Below are 25756 nucleotides of genomic sequence, written 5' to 3' on the forward strand. Positions count from 1 at the left end.
AGAATGTCATCTTTTTTAACATTCATATTTATACTTCAAGCCTATTACATAAAAATTTTGATTAATATAGAATTAATTGATAACACTCATCTTAAGCTAATTTTTCAACATCAGAGTACAATGAGAAGATATATTCTTTTTTCATGCTTCTTGAAATTGGCACGCATTGTAAATGCTTTAATTCCATCTTATTAAATGATGTTCAGCAAATGATACAATGAGCTGAACAAATATCATCATCAGAAGTTAATTAATTTTTGAAGTAATTTACTTGAAGCCAGATTTTCTTAAATGTATAATTGTGTGAATGTTTTTTCAAGAAGAAAAATTAGATGTCTAGACTGGCTCACCTTAAAAAATTAATGTTTAAAACTCAAAACAGCAATTGACTTAACATAAGCTGTACCAATCACATTTCAAAATTTAACATATTACAACACCATCTACAAATCATAACAAAAACTTTCATAATTATATGAAAAAGTCATTGTATTATTATAAGTAAACTTAATGAATATTAAAAATAATTTAATATAATATTTTTTCAATTGAAAATACAGAATGTTTATAATTAAAGTTTCACTTTGAAATGGCCATAAAATGAAAACTACTGGACAGAATGTTATAAAACTTGGTAATGGTGTACAGAACGTCATGGGATTTTATTTCCCGCGAAAAAAATATAGTTCAAAAACTCACCATCAACGGGAAATGGCGCTGTCTGCAATATTGTTAAACAAAAAACGACACAAAGACATCGTTGAAAATATTTTTAATCTGTTTTAAAACGCGTTACAGGGCATGTTCAATGTGGTGTCCACCATTTTTGATAAGCAAGTTACATCGAATTACTGTGTTCTCAACAGTAGCTCTTAGCATATCAGTAGTAACCCCACAAACAGTTTCGTTTTAAAACCTTAAGATTAAAAACATTTTCAACGATGTCTTCGTGTCTTATTTCGTTTAACAATATTGCAGACAGCGCCATTTCCCGTTGGTGGTGAGTTTTTGAACTATATTTTTTTCGCGGGAAATAAAATCCCATGACGTTCTGTACACTATTACCAAGTTTTATAACATTTTGTCCAGTAGTTTTCGTTTTATGGCCATTTCAAAGTGAAACTTTAATTATAAACACCCTGTATAATTTTGTTTATATTTTAACCCTCCCTCAATACTTCACTAAGATTCTCAATCATTAGCTGTTACTAATTTGGTAAAATGGTATTACTAATTTTTGTTTGTTTCAAACTATGGACTACTAATGCACCTAAATTCAAGTTTCAAATATTATGGGATTCTGAGATACAATAAGTCTGAGTTTAATTTTTTTTAAATATAAATGACGTTATCTGAAAATAATTAAAGTATAAATACTTACAGAAAAATAGAGTTTCAGTTACTCCAGTACCTCTTTGTAAACCATGTTTGTGGTACTGCCTTTTGGAGCTAAGACTTTTTAAGCTTTAATCCTCTCCCTCTCCCCCCATGGGGGAATTTCAAAAATCCCTTCTTAGTGTGCATTCTCATTGCATACCCTAACTGTGTTCCAAATTTCACCTCTTTAGGTTCAGTGGTTTGCTCTGGGGATGATGAATCAGTCAGTCAAGACATGTAATTTTATATATATAGATTCATTTATTCATGGTATTTACTCTAATGTTGAAAAATTAGCTTGAGATGAATTTTATACAGTAATTCCATGTTAACCAAAGTTTTGAAGGATTAAAAAAAATTACATATATAAAATTTAATCATTCAAAATTTTAATCTTAATAAATAATATACATATAATACAGTAAGACTAATGCCTCATTCTAATCCAGTAAGACCTTGATAATCTGAATTCTGGTAGTCCAAAATTCTGGTTAATCTGAGTGGATAAAAAGAACTGGCTCACTCTCTCTCTCTCTCTGAGCAAAATATGTGGCTGTTACATTTACCACATACCTCTCAAAATATGTAGTAAATATAAATCCTCAAAATAAATTAAAATACATTAAAAATATGTTATCAGAATAGAAAAGGAAGAGACTAGTTGCCTGTCTCCCCTTTCCTCTAACAGCATACACTTATGGAAAAAGGTTGAAATTCCCCCATATATTGTTTGTATGTAAACCTAACTGATGTCAGTCATTCTGATTTAATACAATGGACTCATCCAGTTTCATTATATTGAAAAACCTTACAATAACATAAAATCATTTTGGATAATCTAAAACACTTGTTAATTGAAAAAGGTTTTGGCTTCAATTAGTTTGAATTAGCAAGAAAACCTTGCTAATTCAAACTAAAGTCCCTCTCTATATTATCTCTAAATGAATTCTGTATCAATATAATTTTAAAAAATCAGTATATCAACATCTCGAAACCCAATTTATAGTTAACTCAAATCAAACCTACTGACAAATTAATTAGTTTATAATCATTAACTTAGCCCTATTTAGCCAGAATATTTGATAGAATTGTTTGAATTAAATTTTAAAATATCATAAGTATATCAGTTAAAACTATTTAAATCTGAATTTCCTGTTTACTTCTTTTAAATAACAAAAACAAATTTCATATACAATGACAATAATAGAAACAAAAAAATTTTAAATCATACTTTCTTATTTCTAACCTTTTTTACAGATCCATTTGCAGTTCCAAGAAATGCAACAGTATGCTGTCCAGTTGTTGCTAGAGCAACTGATGTTAATGTGACATTTTGAAATGTTATAGCTGCCAATGCAGTAATAGGAACAGAACCATTCAATTTCACTGTCTCATTGCAAAAATTAAGAACATTTCCAGCTTTCTAAAAAGTAAAAAATTGCACAATGTTATTAAGTAATAAAATGATAAATAATCATGAAATTATAAGTAAAATATTTTATCAAAGAAAAGTTTAGATGTATATGTATCCTGAAAAATGCAAAACAATCTTTCAGTAAAAAATTGGCTTCAAAATATGAAAGTAACTATAGTAGAGCATCGATTATCCGAATCAATTGGAGTCTGGGGTTGATCGGAAAATCGATTTTTCGGATAACCAATTATGTACAAAAAAATATATTAACCTATCCCATGTTGAAATTCGTTCAAATCCTGGCATGTCCTTAAGTACCCTCTCATGGTCATGCCAGTGCTGCCAGCTAAAACACGCACACCAACAAAAATAATATTGGAGTAGCCCAAGACATAGCCAAAGATTACAGTGCCACAGCACTAGTGGAAATTTAAATTTGCCGACTGGAGAGCTTTTGGTTAATTGACGTTTTGGTGGATTGATATTCAGATAATCGATGCTCTACTGTATATAATGAATGCTGTAAGAAGAAATTACATGTTATGGATATTATGGATAGTAATAACCAAGACATAAAGATAGATATAATTCTTAAACAAATAAAAGGATAGTTGTGGATAGGATAGTTAATAGGATATTGTTGAATATGCCATAAAAATATAGAAAAAAATAAAAAGCATGGAGGACAGTAGAATATCCAGGATTTTGAGAATATGGATACTGTTCAAGATAGATTCAGAGGAACCAAGTCATGTGCTCCTGACATTTTTAAAGAATGTTATTCAATTATCTTATAATTACTTTAGTTACCTAACCTTACCTAATTGAAGTCATGTGATATTCTATTTATTATATGTGTGTTATTATACAGTATTTATTTTTATGTGTGTTGTTATATTTATTTTTAAGTAACAAAACTGACTGCTTTGATATCAGTGGGGTGCTGCAGCATGTTTTGTTACTTGCACCAGAAGTACTGTACACCCATGGATATGCTATTGATGGAGAAGAAAGTGCAATATAAAAGAAATACACTTTCATTTTATAATTTATATAAAAAATAAATTAAAAATATGAAAACAAATTTTCAACGTTAACTTTAAAAGTAATTTTATTCCAGATTCAGAAAATTTAATGTCTTTTAGTATAACAATAAAGAACAGGATTATTGAATATAAAAATTAAATTCAAACTTAAAGTTTTAAGTTCAATTACATTCAATGGTGTGCATCAATTCTTAATATTAATTAACTTACCTTGTTATTTCAGGCAAAGAAACCACTACAAGGTATCTTTACCTATAATAACTTCAATAAATCTTAACGTATTCAAAGTGTTATAGAAATTTAAAACCTTTTCATTCTACTATCATAAACATGCAGCAAGAATTATGTTTTTTTAACAAAATCTATCTTATATTATTCATGACTTCATTTATTCTATCTTGTGATATTCAATTCAATTCTTCCTATATAATATTTCTTCTGTTTCTACAGCAAATCTACAGTTTCAGTCTACAAATATCTGGTTTTGTAGATTTATTATAATTTTTTTTTATATTTTAGTTTATCAAAAACAGTTTTTAAGTTTTTAAATTTTTATTCTCTTTTAAAAAAGAGATAACAGTTATTTAATATTTTAATAATACTTTATTTTTAACTTAATAAAAACTGAAGATTTTCATTCATAAATATTATTGAATGATTAAACATATATCTTTATCATAAATTAATATTTTTGATGAATAATTTGTAAATAATATAATAAAATATACAAATTTAAAAAATTATTGTGCTTCTTTTCTTTTAATAATATTTTTTTATATAATTTGTTTATATTCTATAATCATAATAAAAGATTCTTCAAAGAAAATTTAAAATTTTAATTACAAGATCGATTTTGTAAACATATTTCTAAATATATTAGTCCAAAATTCTGGTTAATCTGAGTGGATAAAAAGAACTGGCTCACTCTCTCTCTCTCTCTGAGCAAAATATGTGGCTGTTACATTTACCACATACCTCTCAAAATATGTAGTAAATATAAATCCTCAAAATAAATTAAAATACATTAAAAATATGTTATCAGAATAGAAAAGGAAGAGACTAGTTGCCTGTCTCCCCTTTCCTCTAACAGCATACACTTATGGAAAAAGGTTGAAATTCCCCCATATATTGTTTGTATGTAAACCTAACTGATGTCAGTCATTCTGATTTAATACAATGGACTCATCCAGTTTCATTATATTGAAAAACCTTACAATAACATAAAATCATTTTGGATAATCTAAAACANCCCCTCTGGGCTCTGCATCAGGTTCTTAACCATTCCTAGTTGGTTATTCGATAATGGAATAACATTTAAATAAGAGTTCGATTATAAGTTCAAAAAATTTACAAAAATGTTTTTGTTGTTTTATTATCACACCGTAATTGGTTCACAGTGTGTCATTATAATTTCGTTGTGGTGAGTTGTTATTTCCTCATGAACGGAGTTATATAGATGAAAGCCAAGACCAAATATAGAAATATTAGAGACAGGAAGACCTGATTTACTGTATACAAACTTCTCACATGCAAACTTCTCACATGCAAACTGGAAGGCATGTTGTTTCAATTCAAAAATTCTTCCTTAAAAGGGGAGATAGATGACTGGCATGATTCTATTGCTTGCTAACAGGAAAAGTATGATGTTCAGGGGCAAGACATTATTAATTTGAAGTGGTGAGCATATATTTTAAATTAAATAAATTAAAAATATGATTAAAAATTGCAGCCCTGCATTATGACAATGTCACAATAAATAATTGTTCGTTAAATTGTAATTTCATTTTAATGAAATTTTTGTTTCAACTCATGTATTTTACAAAATTATATCAATGTTCTATCTAGCTATTGACTAATTTTAATATCTATCTAATGTACATTTTTTTGGATTTCCATCCACTGGTCAAAGTTTATATTGTTTATTTTAAAACTGAAAAGTTCTGACAATGGATAGATATTCGAAAACATTTAGATAAATATTAATGTTTAATTAGCAATTCAGTAAAGCATTGATATGGTAATTTATTCTATTGTAAATGTTACTGAAGAAATTTTAAAAGAATTGTAAACTACTTGAATCCTGTTATTTTTGTGTTTATTGCTTGGTATATTTTAATGTTAAGAGATAATATATTAATATTATCCTTTCTCAAATTGCTTTTAAAAATCCCTTATTTTCAATAGATCAATTCTTTTTAGATCATTATTACATAATTTTAATACAGTAGTATAGTTATATAGAAAATATATAATCATCATCATAAAGTTTTGGATTCAGATCATTAAAAAAAATCAAACTTAAAAGTGATTAGATTTTTTTGTACAACCAGGCTGAACAAATATATTTAATAAGACAAAGTTATTTTATTTGTAGAAAAACACACTTGAAATTTCAAAGCTAGGTAATATATTTTCTAATGTTACATTTTAAATTATGAGTGAGTTAAGTAATATTTTTAACTTAATTTATTATGAATTTATAAAATTATATTAAAATTTCCAAATTTTTTAGTAAATATTTTAGAAATTTGCTGTAATTATTTTAGAAATTAAATTATAGTAGAAAGTCTCATTATAGAAATTATAATCATTCAGAGTAATCTTTCATTAAATAAACAATGACTATATTAACATCAAATCATCAATCATTGGTCATCAGGGAATAAAAACATTCAGATATTCAGAATAAATTTATTTACATAATAGAATTTCTAAGCATTTATCAGTTTGAATATATTAACACAATAAACAATATAAAATGAAATAACAATATTAAGAATAAAATAAAAGCACTTGTTCAGAAAAAAATTCTTGCAGTGAAAATAACAAATCAGAAAGTTCATAAAACACATTCACTGGAAGCAAATAAAAAAGTTTACACTGTAAATGCCAATTGCTGTTCATCTGGGTTTTGAATTTGACTAAATATGATATATTGTAATTTGACAGTATGTTGATTAGTTATTTATGTAATGAATAATCAGCGTATTTCTTTGTATTGTGACACATGATTGCTTTCAAAATTTTTTAAAAGTTACAAACAAAATATTTTTTAGATGATAATGTCTATTTCAATAAACAGTATTTTAAATTGCACATTTTGCTCTACACTTTTCAATGTTCAAGTATTATATATAATATTTATATATAATACTTGAACAACAACCTTCACTTTATCCAGCAATAAATTTATAAAAACAAATATTTTTGAGTCATTTAACAACTCATCTTCAGATTAAAACATAGAGAATATAACTCACATGCAAATATTCCATCATATTAAAATAGACATTAATGTACAGTTAACAAAAATTTCTTACAAAGATAAATATAATTCAAATTAAAATTAAAAATAAATACAAATAATAGAAATAAGAATGTAACATAATAATAATATGAATAATATTTGCTAAACTATTAATGTTTCAATAAGAATTTCCATGTGTTGGAAATAGATGGCACATTTCTTATTATTGAAATCCTCTTTTATGCTGGCTTTGTATATCTCCAGAAACTCCATGAATTATGATATATTTTTTATTACAGATCAATAGCTAACAGATTCAATATTTATAAAACATTATTCAGCTATCTCAATAAAATTTATAATATTTTGTCAAACATAGCAAATAACATTATAAAATGGGCAAAAGAAGAATATGCTAATTTATCAAAAAAATTTATGAATACCTCTTAATACCAATACACCACAACAGTACTTGATCTATCCAGCAGCAGGTTACATCTCTGGAAAAACTAATATTTTTGAACTTCTAAGATCATTAGGTATTATAATGATTTAAAAATGGAACAGTCCAAAGATCAAGATGTAATTCAAATTCAAAAGTATCAATCAGATGTGTATAGATGGTTAATGTAATTTAATCATAAATATTTGTCATAATGCATTTACCAAGCATGAGAAATGCATTTCTATTCTTCAAAAATAATGCAGCATCCATGTTAGTCAGCTTTAAAGACTTCAAGAGCTTCCAATTCTTTAATTAAGTTGTTCAGTACAGATAGCATATTTTAGAAGATCAAAAAAGTTAGTTTTTCCAGAGAAGCTTGATGCTGGATTAGATCAAGATATTGTGGTAGTGTATTGGGAATATCTCTGAATTTACTGGTGTAAATGAGGCTATTGTTAAATGTCACATCCTTATTAAAGTGCCAAATAAAGCCACAGAAAAGTATACAAATAGAAAAGAATTTCATTCAATAATTTTGCAAGCAGTCTGTAATAATGACATACTGAAATCTGATACAAATGCTCTTTTCTAACTGTTAAAGGAATAATTACACCATAATGTTTTATTCACAATCAAATGTTTTCAGTTTATTTGATAGTCCATCTTCAGGATAATGAACTANATGTGTTGGAAATAGATGGCACATTTCTTATTATTGAAATCCTCTTTTATGCTGGCTTTGTATATCTCCAGAAACTCCATGAATTATGATATATTTTTTATTACAGATCAATAGCTAACAGATTCAATATTTATAAAACATTATTCAGCTATCTCAATAAAATTTATAATATTTTGTCAAACATAGCAAATAACATTATAAAATGGGCAAAAGAAGAATATGCTAATTTATCAAAAAAATTTATGAATACCTCTTAATACCAATACACCACAACAGTACTTGATCTATCCAGCAGCAGGTTACATCTCTGGAAAAACTAACATTTTTGAACTTCTAAGATCATTAGGTATTATAATGATTTAAAAATGGAACAGTCCAAAGATCAAGATGTAATTCAAATTCAAAAGTATCAATCAGATGTGTATAGATGGTTAATGTAATTTAATCATAAATATTTGTCATAATGCATTTACCAAGCATGAGAAATGCATTTCTATTCTTCAAAAATAATGCAGCATCCATGTTAGTCAGCTTTAAAGACTTCAAGAGCTTCCAATTCTTTAATTAAGTTGTTCAGTACAGATAGCATATTTTAGAAGATCAAAAAAGTTAGTTTTTCCAGAGAAGCTTGATGCTGGATTAGATCAAGATATTGTGGTAGTGTATTGGGAATATCTCTGAATTTACTGGTGTAAATGAGGCTATTGTTAAATGTCACATCCCTATTAAAGTGCCAAATAAAGCCACAGAAAAGTATACAAATAGAAAAGAATTTCATTCAATAATTTTGCAAGCAGTCTGTAATAATGACATACTGAAATCTGATACAAATGCTCTTTTCTAACTGTTAAAGGAATAATTACACCATAATGTTTTATTCACAATCAAATGTTTTCAGTTTATTTGATAGTCCATCTTCAGGATAATGAACTACTCTAAATAGATAGTGTGGCCATCGGCCATGATTGTGTAGATATTTTATACATTTTTATTTGAATTAGTTTTAAATTTCTTTCTATTTATTCAAAAAAATTCTTTCTAGAACTTTCTCTCTTAGCCCTTCTCCCTTGGGGGTAAGGCAACCAATTCTTGGAATATACACAAACAAAGGAGGGTGTGAAGCCCGGAGGCAAAATGGTGATAGAGAAAGTCAGTCTGGGAATGGATCCCGAGGAGAAAGGCATGAGGAAGGCAGTGCTCCTGAATGCGGAAATAGGGTGAAGAAAAGACAAAGAAAGAAGAGTAAAAGGGCAAAGGGACTGCTAGGTGCTGAGGGATCGGAGAGAGAAGTTATAAAAAGATGACATTCACCAGAATATCGAGACTAGTAAGATACAAGGAAGTCGATGACAAAAGAAAAGGGTAAAGAAAGTTTATGAAAGGAGAAAAGGCCTGAGCACATGTTTCCACCTTACCCCAAGACACATCAATATGAAAATCCCAGGTATTTCCTGATCTTTTATTATAACTTAATCATTCATTCTCATTTCCCATCCTTTCTATTTTCTTTAGTTATAAGATAGTTTGTAAGGTTAGTTGTAAGCTAGAGTTACTCAAATCATCCCGTGTCTATGTGTCATGAATTAATAGAATTTTGATTGTTGGTTAAAAAGAAATGTTCAATGCCTGTGTACCTGAGATAATTTGAGGTCAACAAAAAAAGTTGGGATCTGAATAAACAAAAGAACCAGTTTATTGAGAAAAAATTAAAATTTATTTTGTTACAAAATTTTATCAAAGTTTATTTTATTGTACCATTNAAAGAAAGTTTATGAAAGGAGAAAAGGCCTGAGCACATGTTTCCACCTTACCCCAAGACACATCAATATGAAAATCCCAGGTATTTCCTGATCTTTTATTATAACTTAATCATTCATTCTCATTTCCCATCCTTTCTATTTTCTTTAGTTATAAGATAGTTTGTAAGGTTAGTTGTAAGCTAGAGTTACTCAAATCATCCCGTGTCTATGTGTCATGAATTAATAGAATTTTGATTGTTGGTTAAAAAGAAATGTTCAATGCCTGTGTACCTGAGATAATTTGAGGTCAACAAAAAAGTTGGGATCTGAATAAACAAAAGAACCAGTTTGTTGAGAAAAAATAAAAAATATGTTTTGTTACAAAATTTTATCAAAGTTTATTTTATTTTACCATTTCACTTGTGGGATCCAGTACATCTCATTAACAAATATCACAATAGAACTTAACCTTCAAAATAAATACTGTACAAACATTTCAAAATAATTCAAACACTTAACTACATCAAAATTAAAAACAAATTCATATAAAACATAAAAATATAAACATATTTGAGTAATGAATTAACATTTGCAATATTACAATATTATAATAAAACACAAAATAAAATACAAAATGAATTGGATTTATATGTATTAATGACCTGTTTTTTTACAGACTGTTTTAGCAGTTTTTCTGGGTCTGTTCACAAAGCACGTTTTTCAATAACTCAGAAATATTTTTAAAAATTAGCAATTTTTCTACATTAAATTATTATTGGTAGATGATGTTGCCTATCCACATATGGTACCATTTAAAAATAATGGTCATTAATGCCAAATATGCAAATATATAATCAAGAGTCATAGCAGTGACTCTGCCCAAGTAAAAAGACACTGACTGACTATATATACAGAAGTCAGAGTTGCCAATTTTAGGGAGTTGATTTCTCCAACCCCCAAATGCCGAAAGTTATTATGAATATCTCATTCGTAAGATAATTGTTTTCTTAGGTAGTGTGTTAAATTTCAGGTTTCTCTATAAAGGATTGCTGAAGTGAAAAGTACAAAAATTGCCAAAAATGCTGTTTTTCTTCTTATTTTTCATGATATTGCAGATGTTCCTAGAGAAAAAACTACTGGGTCTAGAAAGCTCAAATTTTAAAATTAAGCCTCTCATTATCAGTGAGGTGCTCATGAATCTGTATTATAGATTCATGAATATCTTTAGATAGATCTATTTTATTTATAGCTTAATTTCTTACTTATAATTTCTTACTCAAAGCAAAATAGAAAACAATAGGCAAGCGCCAAATCCGACAGAGGGCGCTGTTTTGAGCCAAGATGGCTGCCGAAACAGGATAAGGGAAAGACCACGTGTTTGTTCAGTGCCTGAGCCGATTCAGTTTCTATCAGTGACGACTACTGCGAGGACCAAATGGAGAACAAATCATTGAATTTACGTCAAATTCTAGACTATATCGGCGACAGGAAACGTTGTCTTGTAGAAGGTGAAGCCGTTTTGGATATATGAGACGCACACACACACAACATAATGTGTGCTACAAACTTTTGACTGACCTATGTTGTATAAGTGTTGAATGACTCAGCCGGGTAACCTTCAGATTGGCACTAATTTTAACTATTATGATAAATAAAACTATGTTTTTATATTTGAACATGGTGTATACAGTTTAAAATATTTAAATACTTCTCACCTGTTAACGTGTAATAATCATGCTATCACATGTTTACAAAAACCAGACAGCCCCGCATTGCACGTGCATTCTCCCTGTAATTAAGATGTATTAAAATGCCAATACTGTATTTGAGATTGCAACACTAAAGCAACATGAACTTTGGTGTTGTTGTTAGAGTTTAATCCACAAAATACGATGTGTCCAGCATCCAAAACGGCTTCACCTTCTACAAGACAACGTTTCCTGTCGCCGTTAGTCTAGAATTTGACATAAATTCAATGATTTGTTCTCAATTTGGTCCTCGCAGTAGTCGTCACCGACGGAAACTAAATCGGCTCAGGCACTGAACAAGCACGTGGTCGTTCCCTTATCCTGTTTCGGCAGCCATCTTGGCTCAAAAACAGCGCCATCTGTCGGATTTGGCGCTTGCCTATAATACAGGTAAAAATGGAAACTGCTTTCAAGCACCAAACTTATCTTTACCAAAGAAAAACTCCCAAGAAAAATTTGACTATCATCTAAATTATCATAACTTTTTACTTGGTGCAAATTTTTTATATCTGAGATGTTTTTGTTTGAATAATAAATCATCAAAACATAAAATTATTGTGGAAAGAAGTTTTGTATTATTAAAAGCAAAGTTTAGACAATTTAAACTTTTTGATACAAATTAAGTATCTATGCTACCTCTATATATATTGTCATCTTGTGCCATCATAGTTTTGTTTAATGGCTGGTTATGATTTTGACAAACTTGATGATTCTGATATAATCAGTTATGAGGATGATACTAGTACTGCATCAACTGATAAGCAATCTTGCAATGCTGTTCAAATGAAGAGAAAATTTATTTGTAGCAGTTTGTAATAACTTTCAGGAAATGTTGACATTATAAAACATAAAATATCATACAAGGAATAATTGTGGTCTCAACATAAAAATTACATTATGTTTTGTTAACTTAATTTATATCAGCATTTTTAATGCATCTATGAAAAGTTATCTTAAGTCAGAAAAGTAAATTTCACTGTATGATAACAAAAATTCAACCAGTTTGACCTTGATCATATTCTTTACTATATAATCAAGGTCAAACCTGTTGACTTTTTTAGGTTTTTTAGGTTTCCATTTGTTAGGTGTTTGTACAAAGTAATAAAGTAACCAAGATTATAAAATTATGTCTAAATAAATAATTATTTTTTATGTATATTTGAACAAAAACTGTAAAGTTGTTACTCTCAAAGTTATGATTTTATAAACTAAATTATCAAAACATTATCTTGCTCAATTTTTAACCAATCAACCTTTTAGTCTATAGAATAAGATGCACTCAAAAAATGAAAATTGATTTTCCAATTTAAGATACATTTTTATAGATCATATCATATATTTATAAATTTATACTATCAAATGACAATCCAACTGATAGATAAAAGTTTTTCTTTGCAAATTTATAAATCTTTATTACCTTAAAATATGTCTGCAAAGAAAAGACATTAAAAATGTTTCAATGAAATACAATAAAAATTTGCTAATAATTTTTTTATTAAACTGTACTTACATAAAAAAAATTGGTTTAAGGTCATTGGTTTTTGTAGAAATAAAAATGTTATACAGATAAAAATAATTCTCAATAAATTACATTAATATTTGACAGTTTATCAATTAAAGTTTGCTGTTTTTTTTAATAGTAGTTGTATTTTAATCTTTTTTTCATGTCATTTCTCTTCATTTATCCTATACTCTCTAAATAATTTGGGTATGTACTAGATTAATTAACTTTCTTTTTCTTTTCTCAGTTTCTTCTTGGAAGAGGTTTGTGATATTGATGGGGCATTTGCAGAAACATTTGGAGTAATAGCAACATTTTCCTTTCTTCTAACATTTGACAGCAGAGTTATAAAATCCTGATGATGAATTTGCAAACTGGCTGCACAATTGAATCATTTGTAAATAGTTCATCCAATTTTCCTATGTAACAACACTTCCTACTTGATTCATTTTTATCATCATCTTTTATACTTGCTTATAACTTCAGTATTTCTTCAAGCTTTTTATTTATTTTTGTACTGAAGTGCTATTACAAGATAGCCATATTCTATATGGCTATCTTGTAATACAACCTATATATTCAGAAATTTTCTTTCAAATTTATTTTCTAAAAAATAGAGACAAAAACATATTTTCATGCTTCTTATAGAGATCTGGAAGCAAGCATGTTGTTTCATCATTCTAATTAAATGTCACACTTTCAGAGAGACCTAACCTACATCTGTGGTTTGTCTTCCATTTGGGTCAACTGGAAATATATTTCAATAATTAAATTATGTTCAACTGCTTAAGTTTACAAAATATAGAAATATTTAATCATAATATTAAAACTAAATTTAATCAAATTTAGTTTTAATATCAAATAAATCAAATCAAATTTAATGAATACTATAAACTTTAAAAATGTCTATATTTACTAATATTTTAAAAAAGATATAATGCTTAGTTTGTTCAAATTCAATCTTGATTCATGAGTGCAGTTTTCTTATTCAAATCTAAAGAAAAAAAACAATCTTATTATATAATTAAGACTTGAATAATTTCATAATAATATATTTAAATATGTTTATAAAAAATATGTATTTCTTCAACTATTATCCATTTATGATACTGTATTAGTTTTAATGGTTGAGGAAAACTATGTAAAATGTATTACAGGTATACCTCGACTTACGTCGTTTCAAGTTACGTCGTTCCCGATTATACGTCATTTGTCAAAAAAGTATATGGAAAAATAAAAATCAAGTTTAAGTCATTTTATTCTACTTTACTTCTGTCCGCCACAAATATTGAAGTCGTAATATCACTAGAAAAACGTTTAAAGCACATAAAATCATATTAAAATATATACGAGTATGTTCTGTATTTACAGTACATGCATTCGTAAATTTAGAATACTTTTTTCTGTACTATATTAAAAACTAAAATTTATTTGTTTGTAAGCTTAAAATAAATTTTTATTAACCATATATTATTAAAAATGCATTAATAAATAAAATACAGAACCGGGAATGGTAATTTATGGTTTAGCCTAGTGATAAGTAGATTCAGAGACAAGTAAATTCGACTTACGTCGTTTTCCTGGAACCAATTACCGACGTAAGGTGAGGTATACCTGTACTATTTAGTATATCAACTATTTAAAAATTATACTCAAGCAAACAAATCATTAATTTTTTTTATCAGATTTACTACTAATCATTAATTAATAATAAGTCTACAAAAAATTTATTTATAACTGTTAAATATATCACTTATGTGTTTACAGATGGAGACTAGGATACCTTACAAGTAAGTATAAATCATACACGACTACTTTGATCCGTTTCAAAGTCACACTTAACCAAAAACTGGCGGGCTTGATAGAGATGCCATCCCATGGCCGTTTATTCGTTAGAAAAATAAAAATACAAACAAAGGACATATAACACAAATCATTGCCACACATATAGGTAATGACAGGAGAGAAATTTAACACTTCCCCTCAATGATTTGTCCCATTTTGCTTACAGTCATCATTGTCTAGCACATTTAACGTCTTTTCCAGTACATACTGGTTTTGTTAAAATGTCTGCTACCATTTCATTGGTAGGGCAGTACATAATATTATATATTCCCATTCTTCACTTCATTTCTTACAAAATAATATTTGACATTAATATGCTTCGTACATTGACTCACACAATCATTCTCTGCCACTTTCATACAACTTTGGTTATTCTCATACATAGTTACTTTCTTATCGACAGTTTCCCCAAGGTCCAGAAACACTCATTTCAAGCACTGGGTGACTTCACAAAGCGCAACATACTCAGCTTCAGTCGAGGACAGTGTCACATTGCTTTGCTTTTTACTGTACCTGTACTGTTACTGATACAGGACTGTCTTGATATTTAAAGACATACCCTGTATGCGACTTTCAATCTGTGTTATCACCTGCCCAGTCTGAGTCAACGAAACATTCCAGTATGGTTCTAGTGTTGCTCTTCTCACCCAATTTCAGCTTCCAATCAGCTGTTCCCTTCAGATATCAAAACACCCTATTCACTTCATTTCAGTTGGCTGCTCTTGGTTCCTTAGTACATTGGGTGAGGATGGAAACTGCTGCCAATATATCTGGGCATGTGTTAGTTGCAAAGTACAGTAAACTACCTATACCCTTGAGGTACAGTTTGTTACTTTCCATTCTTAGTCCCCTCTCTCTAATTTTGAAATATCTAGGATCAAGGGGAATCTTGCTGTTTTTTGCACCTTGGAGTCCAAATTCTACTAGTTTATCAATTATAAAATGTTTTTGATTTAGATGGAATATTACATCACCAACTTGATCAAATTTGATTCCGAGGTATTGATCGATATTTCCAAGGTTTTTCACATGGAAATATTTGTTAGTTTCCATTTCAAGCCAATCTAATGCTTCTTTGGAGGTTGATGATGCGATTACATCATCAACATGTACAATGATCTACATTGTTTCATAGCATCTTTTCCAGTGTACAGACAAGGGTCATTTATGCTCTGCTGAAAGCCACATTCAGTCAGTACTTCATGCAACTTTCTGTTCCACTCAGTAGCTTTCTGCTTCAATCCATAAAGGTTCTTCACAAGCTTGCAAATTTTGCTCGGTTCCTCTGTGTCGTAGCCTTTAGATTGCTGAATGTACACTGTGTGGTGTAGGACGCCATTCAAGAAAGAATGTCATAATGATTCACATGCATGTAAAATGCATGTGAATCATTATGACATTGAGACAGTTTAGCTGCTAAAGTGAGCAAGATCCTAAGGGTTGTTGGCTTTGCCACTGGAGCAAACACTTGGTCATAATCCTCCCTATATTTTTGACTGAAGCCTTTTGCCACCAGACGGGCTTGTATCTTGTCGATTTATCATGTGGATCACATTTAATTTTATATATCCACTTGCTTCCAACAACATTTGCTTCTGGTGGTGGTTTGGCCAACACCCATGTTCCATTTTTCTTGAATGCACAAATTGCATCCATTGCCTTTATTCACTCATTTGCATTTTTCCTGTTGATGGCTTCATCTTAGGCTTTCGGTTCAGAAACAACCGTATTTTGCATTGCCTTAATCAATCTGTCTGGAGGATGACCTTTGTTATTTCTTGTAGAGCGACAGAATGGCAGATTGTGCTCAGATTGCTTGTTAAAGATGGTTCTTTTATTTATGTTAACTTCCACTTCACTTTTGCTGTCATCTTCACTGTGGTAATGTGGGAGGGATGAATTGTTGGTTGAGCCCATATTGTCATGTGGATCTCCTTCTCCTTGAAGACAGTATCATGACTTATCTTGAATTTCTTGGTTACAATATCCAGCAATCGATATGCCTTGCTGTCACTTTCATATCCCACAAATCTTGTTTCAGTTGCTTCCTTTAAATCCAATTTCTTTCTTACTCCAAAAGGAACTCTTGTGTAAGCAATACATCCAAAATGGCAGTAGTACTCAATATTTGACTTCTTACCTTGCCATATGTGTCCTTTTTTCGATGGTAATCTGTTCTGAATATGATTTGCCGTCATTAATGCCTCATCCTAGTAGCATTTTTCTAATCATGCACCATGCAGTATTGTTCTTACCGTTTCACAAAGAGAGCAATTTTTCCATTCTGCCTTGCCATTCTGTTGAGGGCAATCTGATGCTGTGGTCTGAACTTTAGTATCATGTTACTTGAAAAATTTACACAGGTTTTCATTCATGTATTCAGTCCCTCTATCAGATCAGAACTTTTTCACCTTGCATCCCATTTGTGTTTCAACATAGTTTATATATTCCTTTATTTTTACATCAGTCTCAGACTTGTACTTCAACAGATAAACTTTGTTATAACCACTATAATCATCTATAATCATTATGTAATATCTATTTCCACCATTCACTTGCATGGGTCCACACAAGTCACTGTACAATAGCTCAAGCTTTGTACTACTTCTATTCATCGATTCTTTTGGAAATGGTTTCCACTGCGTTTTATTTTTCATGCAACTTTCACATCCCACAGTGCACCCACACTCATTAATTGTCCCTTGACACTTTCAGCAGCCTCATAACACATTACAGATGGATCACAATGGCCACACCTCAAGTGCCACAGATGCACACACCGCTTCTTGGGCATGAATAACACTTGTAAGACATTGTGAAATAGCAAATGTGCAAATGGCAATCCCTGAAGACACAGCCTTTGCAAGTGTCTTGCCATCTTGTTTATGTAGCACTGCATTGTTTTGCTGTCAAAACACATCATAACCGCTTTGCATCATTTTTAAGACAAACAATAAATTCCCCTTTAGTTGTGGTACGTACATATAACACATTATCTAATTTTAACTTGCCATTTGAACTACCATCATCATAAACTAGTTCACCATGTCCAACTCCACTTGTGGGCACTTCTCTTCCATCAGCCACACGAACAATTTCACTGTTGTTGTTCAATTTTCTGAAGAAGTTCCTGTTGTTTGTCATGTCAGCTGTTGCTGCTGAATCAACATACCAATCCCTTGTAGCAGTGGTGTGTCGTGACATTTGATGATAGGGAAGCTGCGTTTCTGTAAGAAGCCGACTTCCAGGGGCAATCAGTCAGCGATGGTCTAGGGTCCATTCGTTTTCGTTTGTTCGATAAGCCAGTAAAAACCGTAGACTTCTCTAAATGTATTTTTAATTAATAGATTATCTAACGCACTTAATAAATAAGCAAGTTCAATATAATTACCTCTATTATATTAGATTCAATAGATTCCCTATGCCCTCTAAATGCCAATTCTTGCTTCGATAACATCTACTAATTTAGATATAATACAAGGTCTGTTCAAAAAGTATCGGACCTTTTTTTTTCCGCGTAAACCAATGATGCGCGAGAGGCCTCCTTCGGTGGAGTTGTGGAGGGGACAATCATGCACAGCCCTGAATTTTTTCCTGCCTGCAGGAAGCGTCAGTCATTGGCAATCGGCCTATGAGTGAGGTCATGTAGTGCGCTCTCGTCGGATTCCACTAAGCTGGAAAATGACTGAACAACGTGAGCAGCGATATTACATCAAATTTTGCCAAAAACCTTGGCGATACCCGAGTGTAAACCATTCGCAAGATTCAGCAGGCTTTCGGGGACGATCCTCGAGGCCAAAAAAAGCGCGGCAGGTCCGCAGCAATATCAAAGGTCATGTTGACAGTTTTTTCGACTCTCGTGGGGTGGTGTGTCGTGAGTACGCACCACAAGGCCAAACCATCGCAAAGGAGTACTACCAGGAGGTCCTTCGTCGTCTTTCCGATACAGTGCGACGCAAACGACCGGATCTGTGGTCGATCAAAACTTGGCAGCTCCATCGTGATAACGCATCCGCCCATTCTGCGCATCTGATTCGGGCTTTCGTCGCCAAACACAATACTCCTGTGGTTCGTCACGCTCCGTACTCTCCCCACATGGCTCCGTGTGACCTTTGGCTATTTCCCAAGCTGAAAATGCCGCTAAAAGGAACCCGAATTTAGTCGAGAGAAGACATCGTGCGGAATGCGACGGACCGGCTGATGGCCATTCCAAAAGATGCGTTCCAGCAGTGTTTCCAGCAATGGCAGGAATGCTGGGAGAAGTGTATACATTACAAAGGAGACTACTTTGAAGGGGATTAGGGTTTTGTACCTCAAAGTCAATAAATTTATTTTTGCCGACCAAAGGTCCGATACTTTTTGAACAGACCTTGTATATCTATTAGCTATAACTTTGTTATAATTTTCAATATTTATTTTATATTGTTTACTAATGTTAAATTCTATTCTATTTTGATTTCCAAATTGCTTCAATTTTACGAAAGAATCTATGTGAGATTTACGATTTTCGTGTCTTTTGCCAGCTTTACTCAAATTATTTAAATCGTCAAAGCCATTCTTATTACTCACACTAATTTCATTTGAAAATAATAGGAAATGCCAACAAAACAATTTTTGCATTTTTATGCATCCACAAAGCCATTTTATGTCTCCATAAATTTTATCATGAAAATATCGAACATATTTTTTTGTTGACGTATTTATATTTAATTTAAGCATTGGTCTTTCTCTTTTAATAATATTTTCTTTTTCATTATATGGTCTTGAGCCAAAACTTTTTTGAAATAAATTTTCAATATCACAATTACATTCTAAATTGCTAGCCATAATATAAGGGCTAAAATTAAAAATAAAATTATAAAATCTTACTTGTTAAAATAAAATGTGTGATGGATATACAATTATACATACCTGGTACAAAATATTCAATTGTATGAATATAGTTTTGTGAAGAAACGTACATAAAAATAACATAAAGTAGTCTTTACTTTTTAAATATTAAAACAATCCACTTAGTTAAAATTGCTCCCTGCCAGTGGCTCATGGATGGAATCGGAGACGATCTTGGTAGGTGTGCAGTGCGTGCATGAGTGCCAAATCCCAAGGGTGCCGATACCAGTTAATGTCAAATGCCTCTTTTGTGGCATCACTAGTATATCTCAAAGGACGCAACAGGGTTGTTGTAAATTTTAAACGTTTCTCACCATAGCTGTAAAAATCTAAATATGTTAAACTTAATAGTCGTTTGTTTTCTAACTAATTCTTTTAGGACCAGATGTTGTCCACGGAAATTTCCAAAATTTACAACTTTTCAGTCACTCTCATCGAACTGGAAAAATTTCTGTTTATATTACATCTAATATTATGAAGAAATCAGTCCCACTGTACTCGGCTAGAGATTGGTTCAGTTAATCTTTTATTTAAGTAAAATTTCAGCTCTTTCATCAGGGTTTTGTTTATGTTCCCAATTCCCTAATCGCTTAATTATTTAACTACTTCTTAAGTAGAAATAAGTCTAAACCAGTTACTTTGTACTCGAATATTTGTAGTCTTGGGAAAAAAGTGGAAAGGCAAGTTTTTATGACAACTGATATGTAAATCGTAAATTTAAGGAAAATAAATTCTAGAGCTTTTTCTGTACCTCGTGCATCTCTCTCATTCATTAAATTCAGTTGTATGATGCTAACAAAGTAACAGTTAATTTTTTAACATTGCACAAGAATTGTAAACGTTTTTTTCTACATCCCTTTAAAGATGGGATATACGAAATCGTAATATCACTGGTTCAACATTGAAATCCATGAGTAATATAAAATCGGAGAGCAGAATAAAAATATCAAATATTTTAATGGATTTTTTAAACTCCTGTCAACTATACAGAACTATCATAAAAACATATCAGTAAATTCTTATCGGTTGGGTTAAGTTATAAATCTACTCGTGATTCGCGTAATCAGGCGAGGGTGGCCAAATAACTAGCGGGTGGGCGGCTAACAGCCCAGAACCGGTCCTAGATAGAATTGGATGTGGTATACGTGTAGCATCCACCCGAGGTACTAGGCTTCCACCGGCTAAACTGGTGAGGATGGTGCTCTGTAAAGTGCATGTGCAAATCTGGCTTTTTGGATGCTGACGATACAGCGCTTCCACTCTGCCACTAATATTCGAATATACAATAGCGATTTGATAGTGTTGATAAAGAAGGCCACTTCATTGTGCCAGTATACAAACATAAATAACAACACGGTTTCGACAACAACATCATACAATAGCAATCTTTTTTTTTTTTTTCGACGTGTAGTATAGAAATTTGTAATAAGATACATAATGTGGTTATAATAAAATATTGTGCGATTATTTTCATATAATTAAAATTAATATGTATTTATTTTTTAGAAAATACAAGGGAAGTGGTGCATCCACCGCTTCCAATAACGGCATGCCACTGCCTTGTAGTTGTCACAGCAAGACATTGTTTCATACCTAATGGCATATTTTGTGTGCTCACATATGCAGAGTGGCGTTCGTATGTTTCATTATTGTCCAATGGATCAAACTCTTCCTGGACTTCAGTTAATTTTACTTTGTGCTCTTTCTTTTTCTTTCCTCTGTCCAATTCAGGACAGTCCCTTTTCAAATGGGGGACCTCTACAATAGTATATTCCAGTTTTCTGTTTACGGACCATTGTTTCAAAGCTGTGGCTTCATCCATATTCATGGTATGTCCAAATGATCCTCTTGATTGCTTCTCATACTCTTCCAAGATTTAATCTTTACAAATTCAAGAGTGAGATCTGTATCTGCTCATGCCTCGAGCAGTCATTAATTAATTTATTATAATTATCAGGCAAACTTTCCAACATAAGAATTCCCATGAATCTGTCACTCATTTGTTCTTCCGAAGCAGTTAACTCATCTACTAAGTCCTCTATAATACTTAAATGTCTTTCCATATCCTGCCCCTCTTCATACTTTAAGTGAAATAATTTCTTATACAGACTTATTTTTTGTGTAAATGTTGACCTTTGGTGTGTTTCTAATGATTTCCACATTTATTTTGAAGTTTTTGCTTTTCTGATGAGCTGTAATTGTGAATCTTCCACCATGAGACCAATTTTACTTCTTGTTTTTTCATCTTTTAGTTTCCATTCATTCGTCTGTGGCTCAGGCGATGGATTGCATACAACATCCCATAAGTCACTGTCAATAAGTAGCAGCTCCATTTTAAACATCCAGGCTAGATAATTATTCCTGTTCAACTTCATGATGACCGTTTTCACACTGTCAGCCATCTTGTCTTTGTTCTCGCACAAGTACGCAAAATAAACCCGCTACGTAAAATAAAACTTTGTCTCACTATTCACTCAATAAATACCTGTGTCTGGTCTCATAACCTGTTAAATATATCACTTATGTGTTTACAGATGGAGACTAGGATACCTTACAAATGAGTATAAATCACACACGACTACTTTGATCTGTTTCAAAGTCGCACTGAACCAAAAAGTGGCTGGCTTGATAGAGATGCCACCCCATGGCTGTTTATTTGTTAGAAAAATAAAAATACAAACAAAGGACATATAACACAAATCATTGCCACACATTTAGGTAATGTCAGGAGAGAAATTTAACAATAACAACAAAATATGTCTTTATTATACAGTAAAACCTTATTATGTTAGACACCTATGATGAAGATCCAAAGTATCCAAGTTAGTAGGGTATCTTGGTTAGGTAGGTGAGCATTCCTGTAGACATGTACACACCTACATGCATAGCACATTTATTGCACCTATGCTCTGCTAAATATAATGAGAAAAAAGCATCAGTTTTAATGTTATTACAAAATTTAATGATTAAGAATGCATGTCATATAATACTATACAGTACATGCTACATAGTTCAGTAAAGTATCATTAAACATATGAATTGTAATCTCTTGTCTACAGATTCTTATTAATTATGCCAGTATGATTTTCCAAAAAACTTACTGATATACTTCAATTGAGTGCATTATTTAAAATCAAATTAACATCTGGAAAAACAATCTGCTGTAATTCTGTAATCAATGGAGACATACTTAAAGATATTTGTTTGTACAATAAAAACATTGTGTTTATTTTTGCCAAGAAATTCTGTTACATGGAATTGATGATGTGTCAGTCTGGAGTTTCTCAGTTCTTTTTTCTAACTTCAAACACCTTCACAACGTCAGATTGATGATGTGCAAAGCATAACCATCAGATTCTGTAATATAATGTAATGTTATGTATGAGGACAGACTAATAGTTTCTGTTCCATTACTATTAATTCCACATCGTCATCTAATGTATCACTTGATACAGCATCATCATTTCCAAATGTTTTTGCAATAATATTTTTGAGAATGCTCTCTGAATCATCACTGGAATAGCTTCTAGGCCTTCTAGATGTGTCTAGAAACTATTCCAATCATTGAAACAATTAAATAACTGAAGTATCAAGCTGATGATTGGTTTCTAACAATCTGATATATAGCCTTTGAGCATTTTTATCCAGATGACGATGTGCTGATATATCAGATATAAATATATAAATATCCAAACCTGATAGTTATATATTAAAGCCAAATGATTACCAAATTACATTGGGTTACATTACTAATAGTAGTAATACAGCATGATATAATTTGGCAATCCTTTGGCTTTAAGATATATCAGATTTTCAGATTTTAAAGATTAAGTGATCATGTACTTAAATAATTTCATTAATGAAAAATTAAGACTATACAAAATAAATTTTGAGTCCTTTTTTGCCTATTAATAAACTTTTATTCCAGTCCAGAAACCACAAAAACAGCTGGTGACAATGTATTTATGTACAATTATGTACTTAAATAGCCTACATATCTTCTGTGATGCAACTTTCTGTGCATGAACAACTACACAGACACCATGATCTTATTCTTGAACCCTTTTCCTCTTAATCCCCTTCTTTTACAAATACAATCACCACATAATATCATCTATTGGCCAAGCAAGCAAATTTTATTCTGTCACTAGGTGTCATTTTATATGCAACTTGGAATCTCCACCAAGAAGTGTCTAAGATACAGAGGTGTGAAGATATGACAGAGCAGTAAGAGGTGTCCATGATACACAATAATGAGCTGTTCAGGTTAGGGAGATAGGAATACTTTATAATGCCTATACTTTCACCTGGGCAAGGGGAAAGTGTGGAAGTTAGCAGGGTGTCCAACTTTCAAGGTTTTACTGTATGTAGTTTCAACTTTCAAGCTTTTACTTTACAAGGTTTTACTCATATATTTATATCTTATTCAGATGTTTAGCTTTCAAAAAATTAGAATTACTTAAAGTATAAAATCTTACAAATTATTTTAAGTAATTTTTTCTTAAGGGGTAGAAAAATTGGGAAAAGAGAACTCTACTTACTTTTTTGATTTCCACATTGCTTTATGTGGGTCATTACTTCTCATACTGCCTATCCATCCACAATGTGCACAAAAGCGTATATGATTTCTGATAGACTATATTGTTTGATACCATTTTTCTTACCAAACAAATTAACTCTATTCTTCATGTATTTCGCTATTGTTTGAAACAGCATGTGCATTGAACTAAACTAGTCTTTTAAACTTAAGGGAAATTTTCTCAAGCATGAACATCATGGTTACTGATGTCATTGCATTGCAAAGTAAGTGCGATCACCGATCCCACTTACGTTGCAATATTTTCACAAAATAAGTCACCTATACTTTCCATCAGAACATAAAATGAATATATGCAAAATTTTGTCTGGATTGGATAAAAATTGCAGAAGTTATAAGGAATTCACACGCACGCCCATAGACGACAGCTTTTATATTAGTAATAATTTATATATTGAATATTTTCTTTTGTTTGACATATTAATATGTATAAATAAGCTAAAAATAGAAAATAAAAATTATTATAATTATTATTTTGTAAAAACTTTTATTTATTGTATATGTTATTGTATATTATTGTAAACTTTTGTTTATTGTATATGGGTTTAATATTGTAAAACTGAGAGAAGAAAGTTTAAATTCATTTTCACTAAGGAAGCTTCACTGAAGTCATTTTAATATTAAGCTGAGTCAATTAGGAATAAATTCTAAAATGTTTTTACATCAAATAATGTTTTAAAAATATATTGATATTTACAATAATTTTTAACGATCATGATGTTTTTATTAGTGATGTAATGAATATTCAGTTACTATTCGGTATTCGGCCTATTTGGCCTATTTTTCGCTATTCGGCTGAATACTGAATATTTAAATCACTATTCAGCCGAATACCTAAAAACAGGAGTAAGAAATAACAAAAACACAGTAAATTAATCATTTTGGTATTTAGATTTAATGTTATCGGGTAGTGTTGTTTGTTTATATTTATTTATAACTTATAACATGCACAAAATATAAAATAATAATATTAGTCACATGTATTCACAATTTATAATTACAAAGATCAGCACACGCATACGTCTATCGTTGGAGAATCCTCGCACATCTGAGGATCTGACCCTGCCTATTCCTCTTTTTAAGCGCTCGTCTTTGCTCTTCCCTTTCTCTTTCCTCTATCGCTCTAATCCATGTATGCCTGTGCATACATCATAATACGCGCTCACGATACTTTTGATTCGTCACTTTTCCCTCGTAGATTTCCCATTTTACAATTGCATGACCC

General features: G+C 30.8%; 1 protein-coding gene across 1 annotated transcript in view; it reads right to left on the reverse strand.

Annotated features, from left to right (window-relative positions):
* Positions 1–25756, reverse strand: part of LOC111639369 (plexin-B-like) — a 163673-nt gene that overhangs the window by 130088 nt on the left and 7829 nt on the right. The window contains exon 2 of the mRNA XM_023385244.1: positions 2624–2800. Within this exon, the coding sequence (XP_023241012.1) occupies positions 2624–2800 (177 nt within the window). The remainder of the gene's footprint in view (positions 1–2623; positions 2801–25756) is intronic.

The sequence above is a fragment of the Centruroides sculpturatus genome, unplaced genomic scaffold, assembly GCF_000671375.1.
Source record: "Centruroides sculpturatus isolate CEXI.00-Female unplaced genomic scaffold, Cexi_2.0 scaffold213, whole genome shotgun sequence".
Lineage (NCBI taxonomy): Eukaryota > Metazoa > Arthropoda > Arachnida > Scorpiones > Buthidae > Centruroides > Centruroides sculpturatus.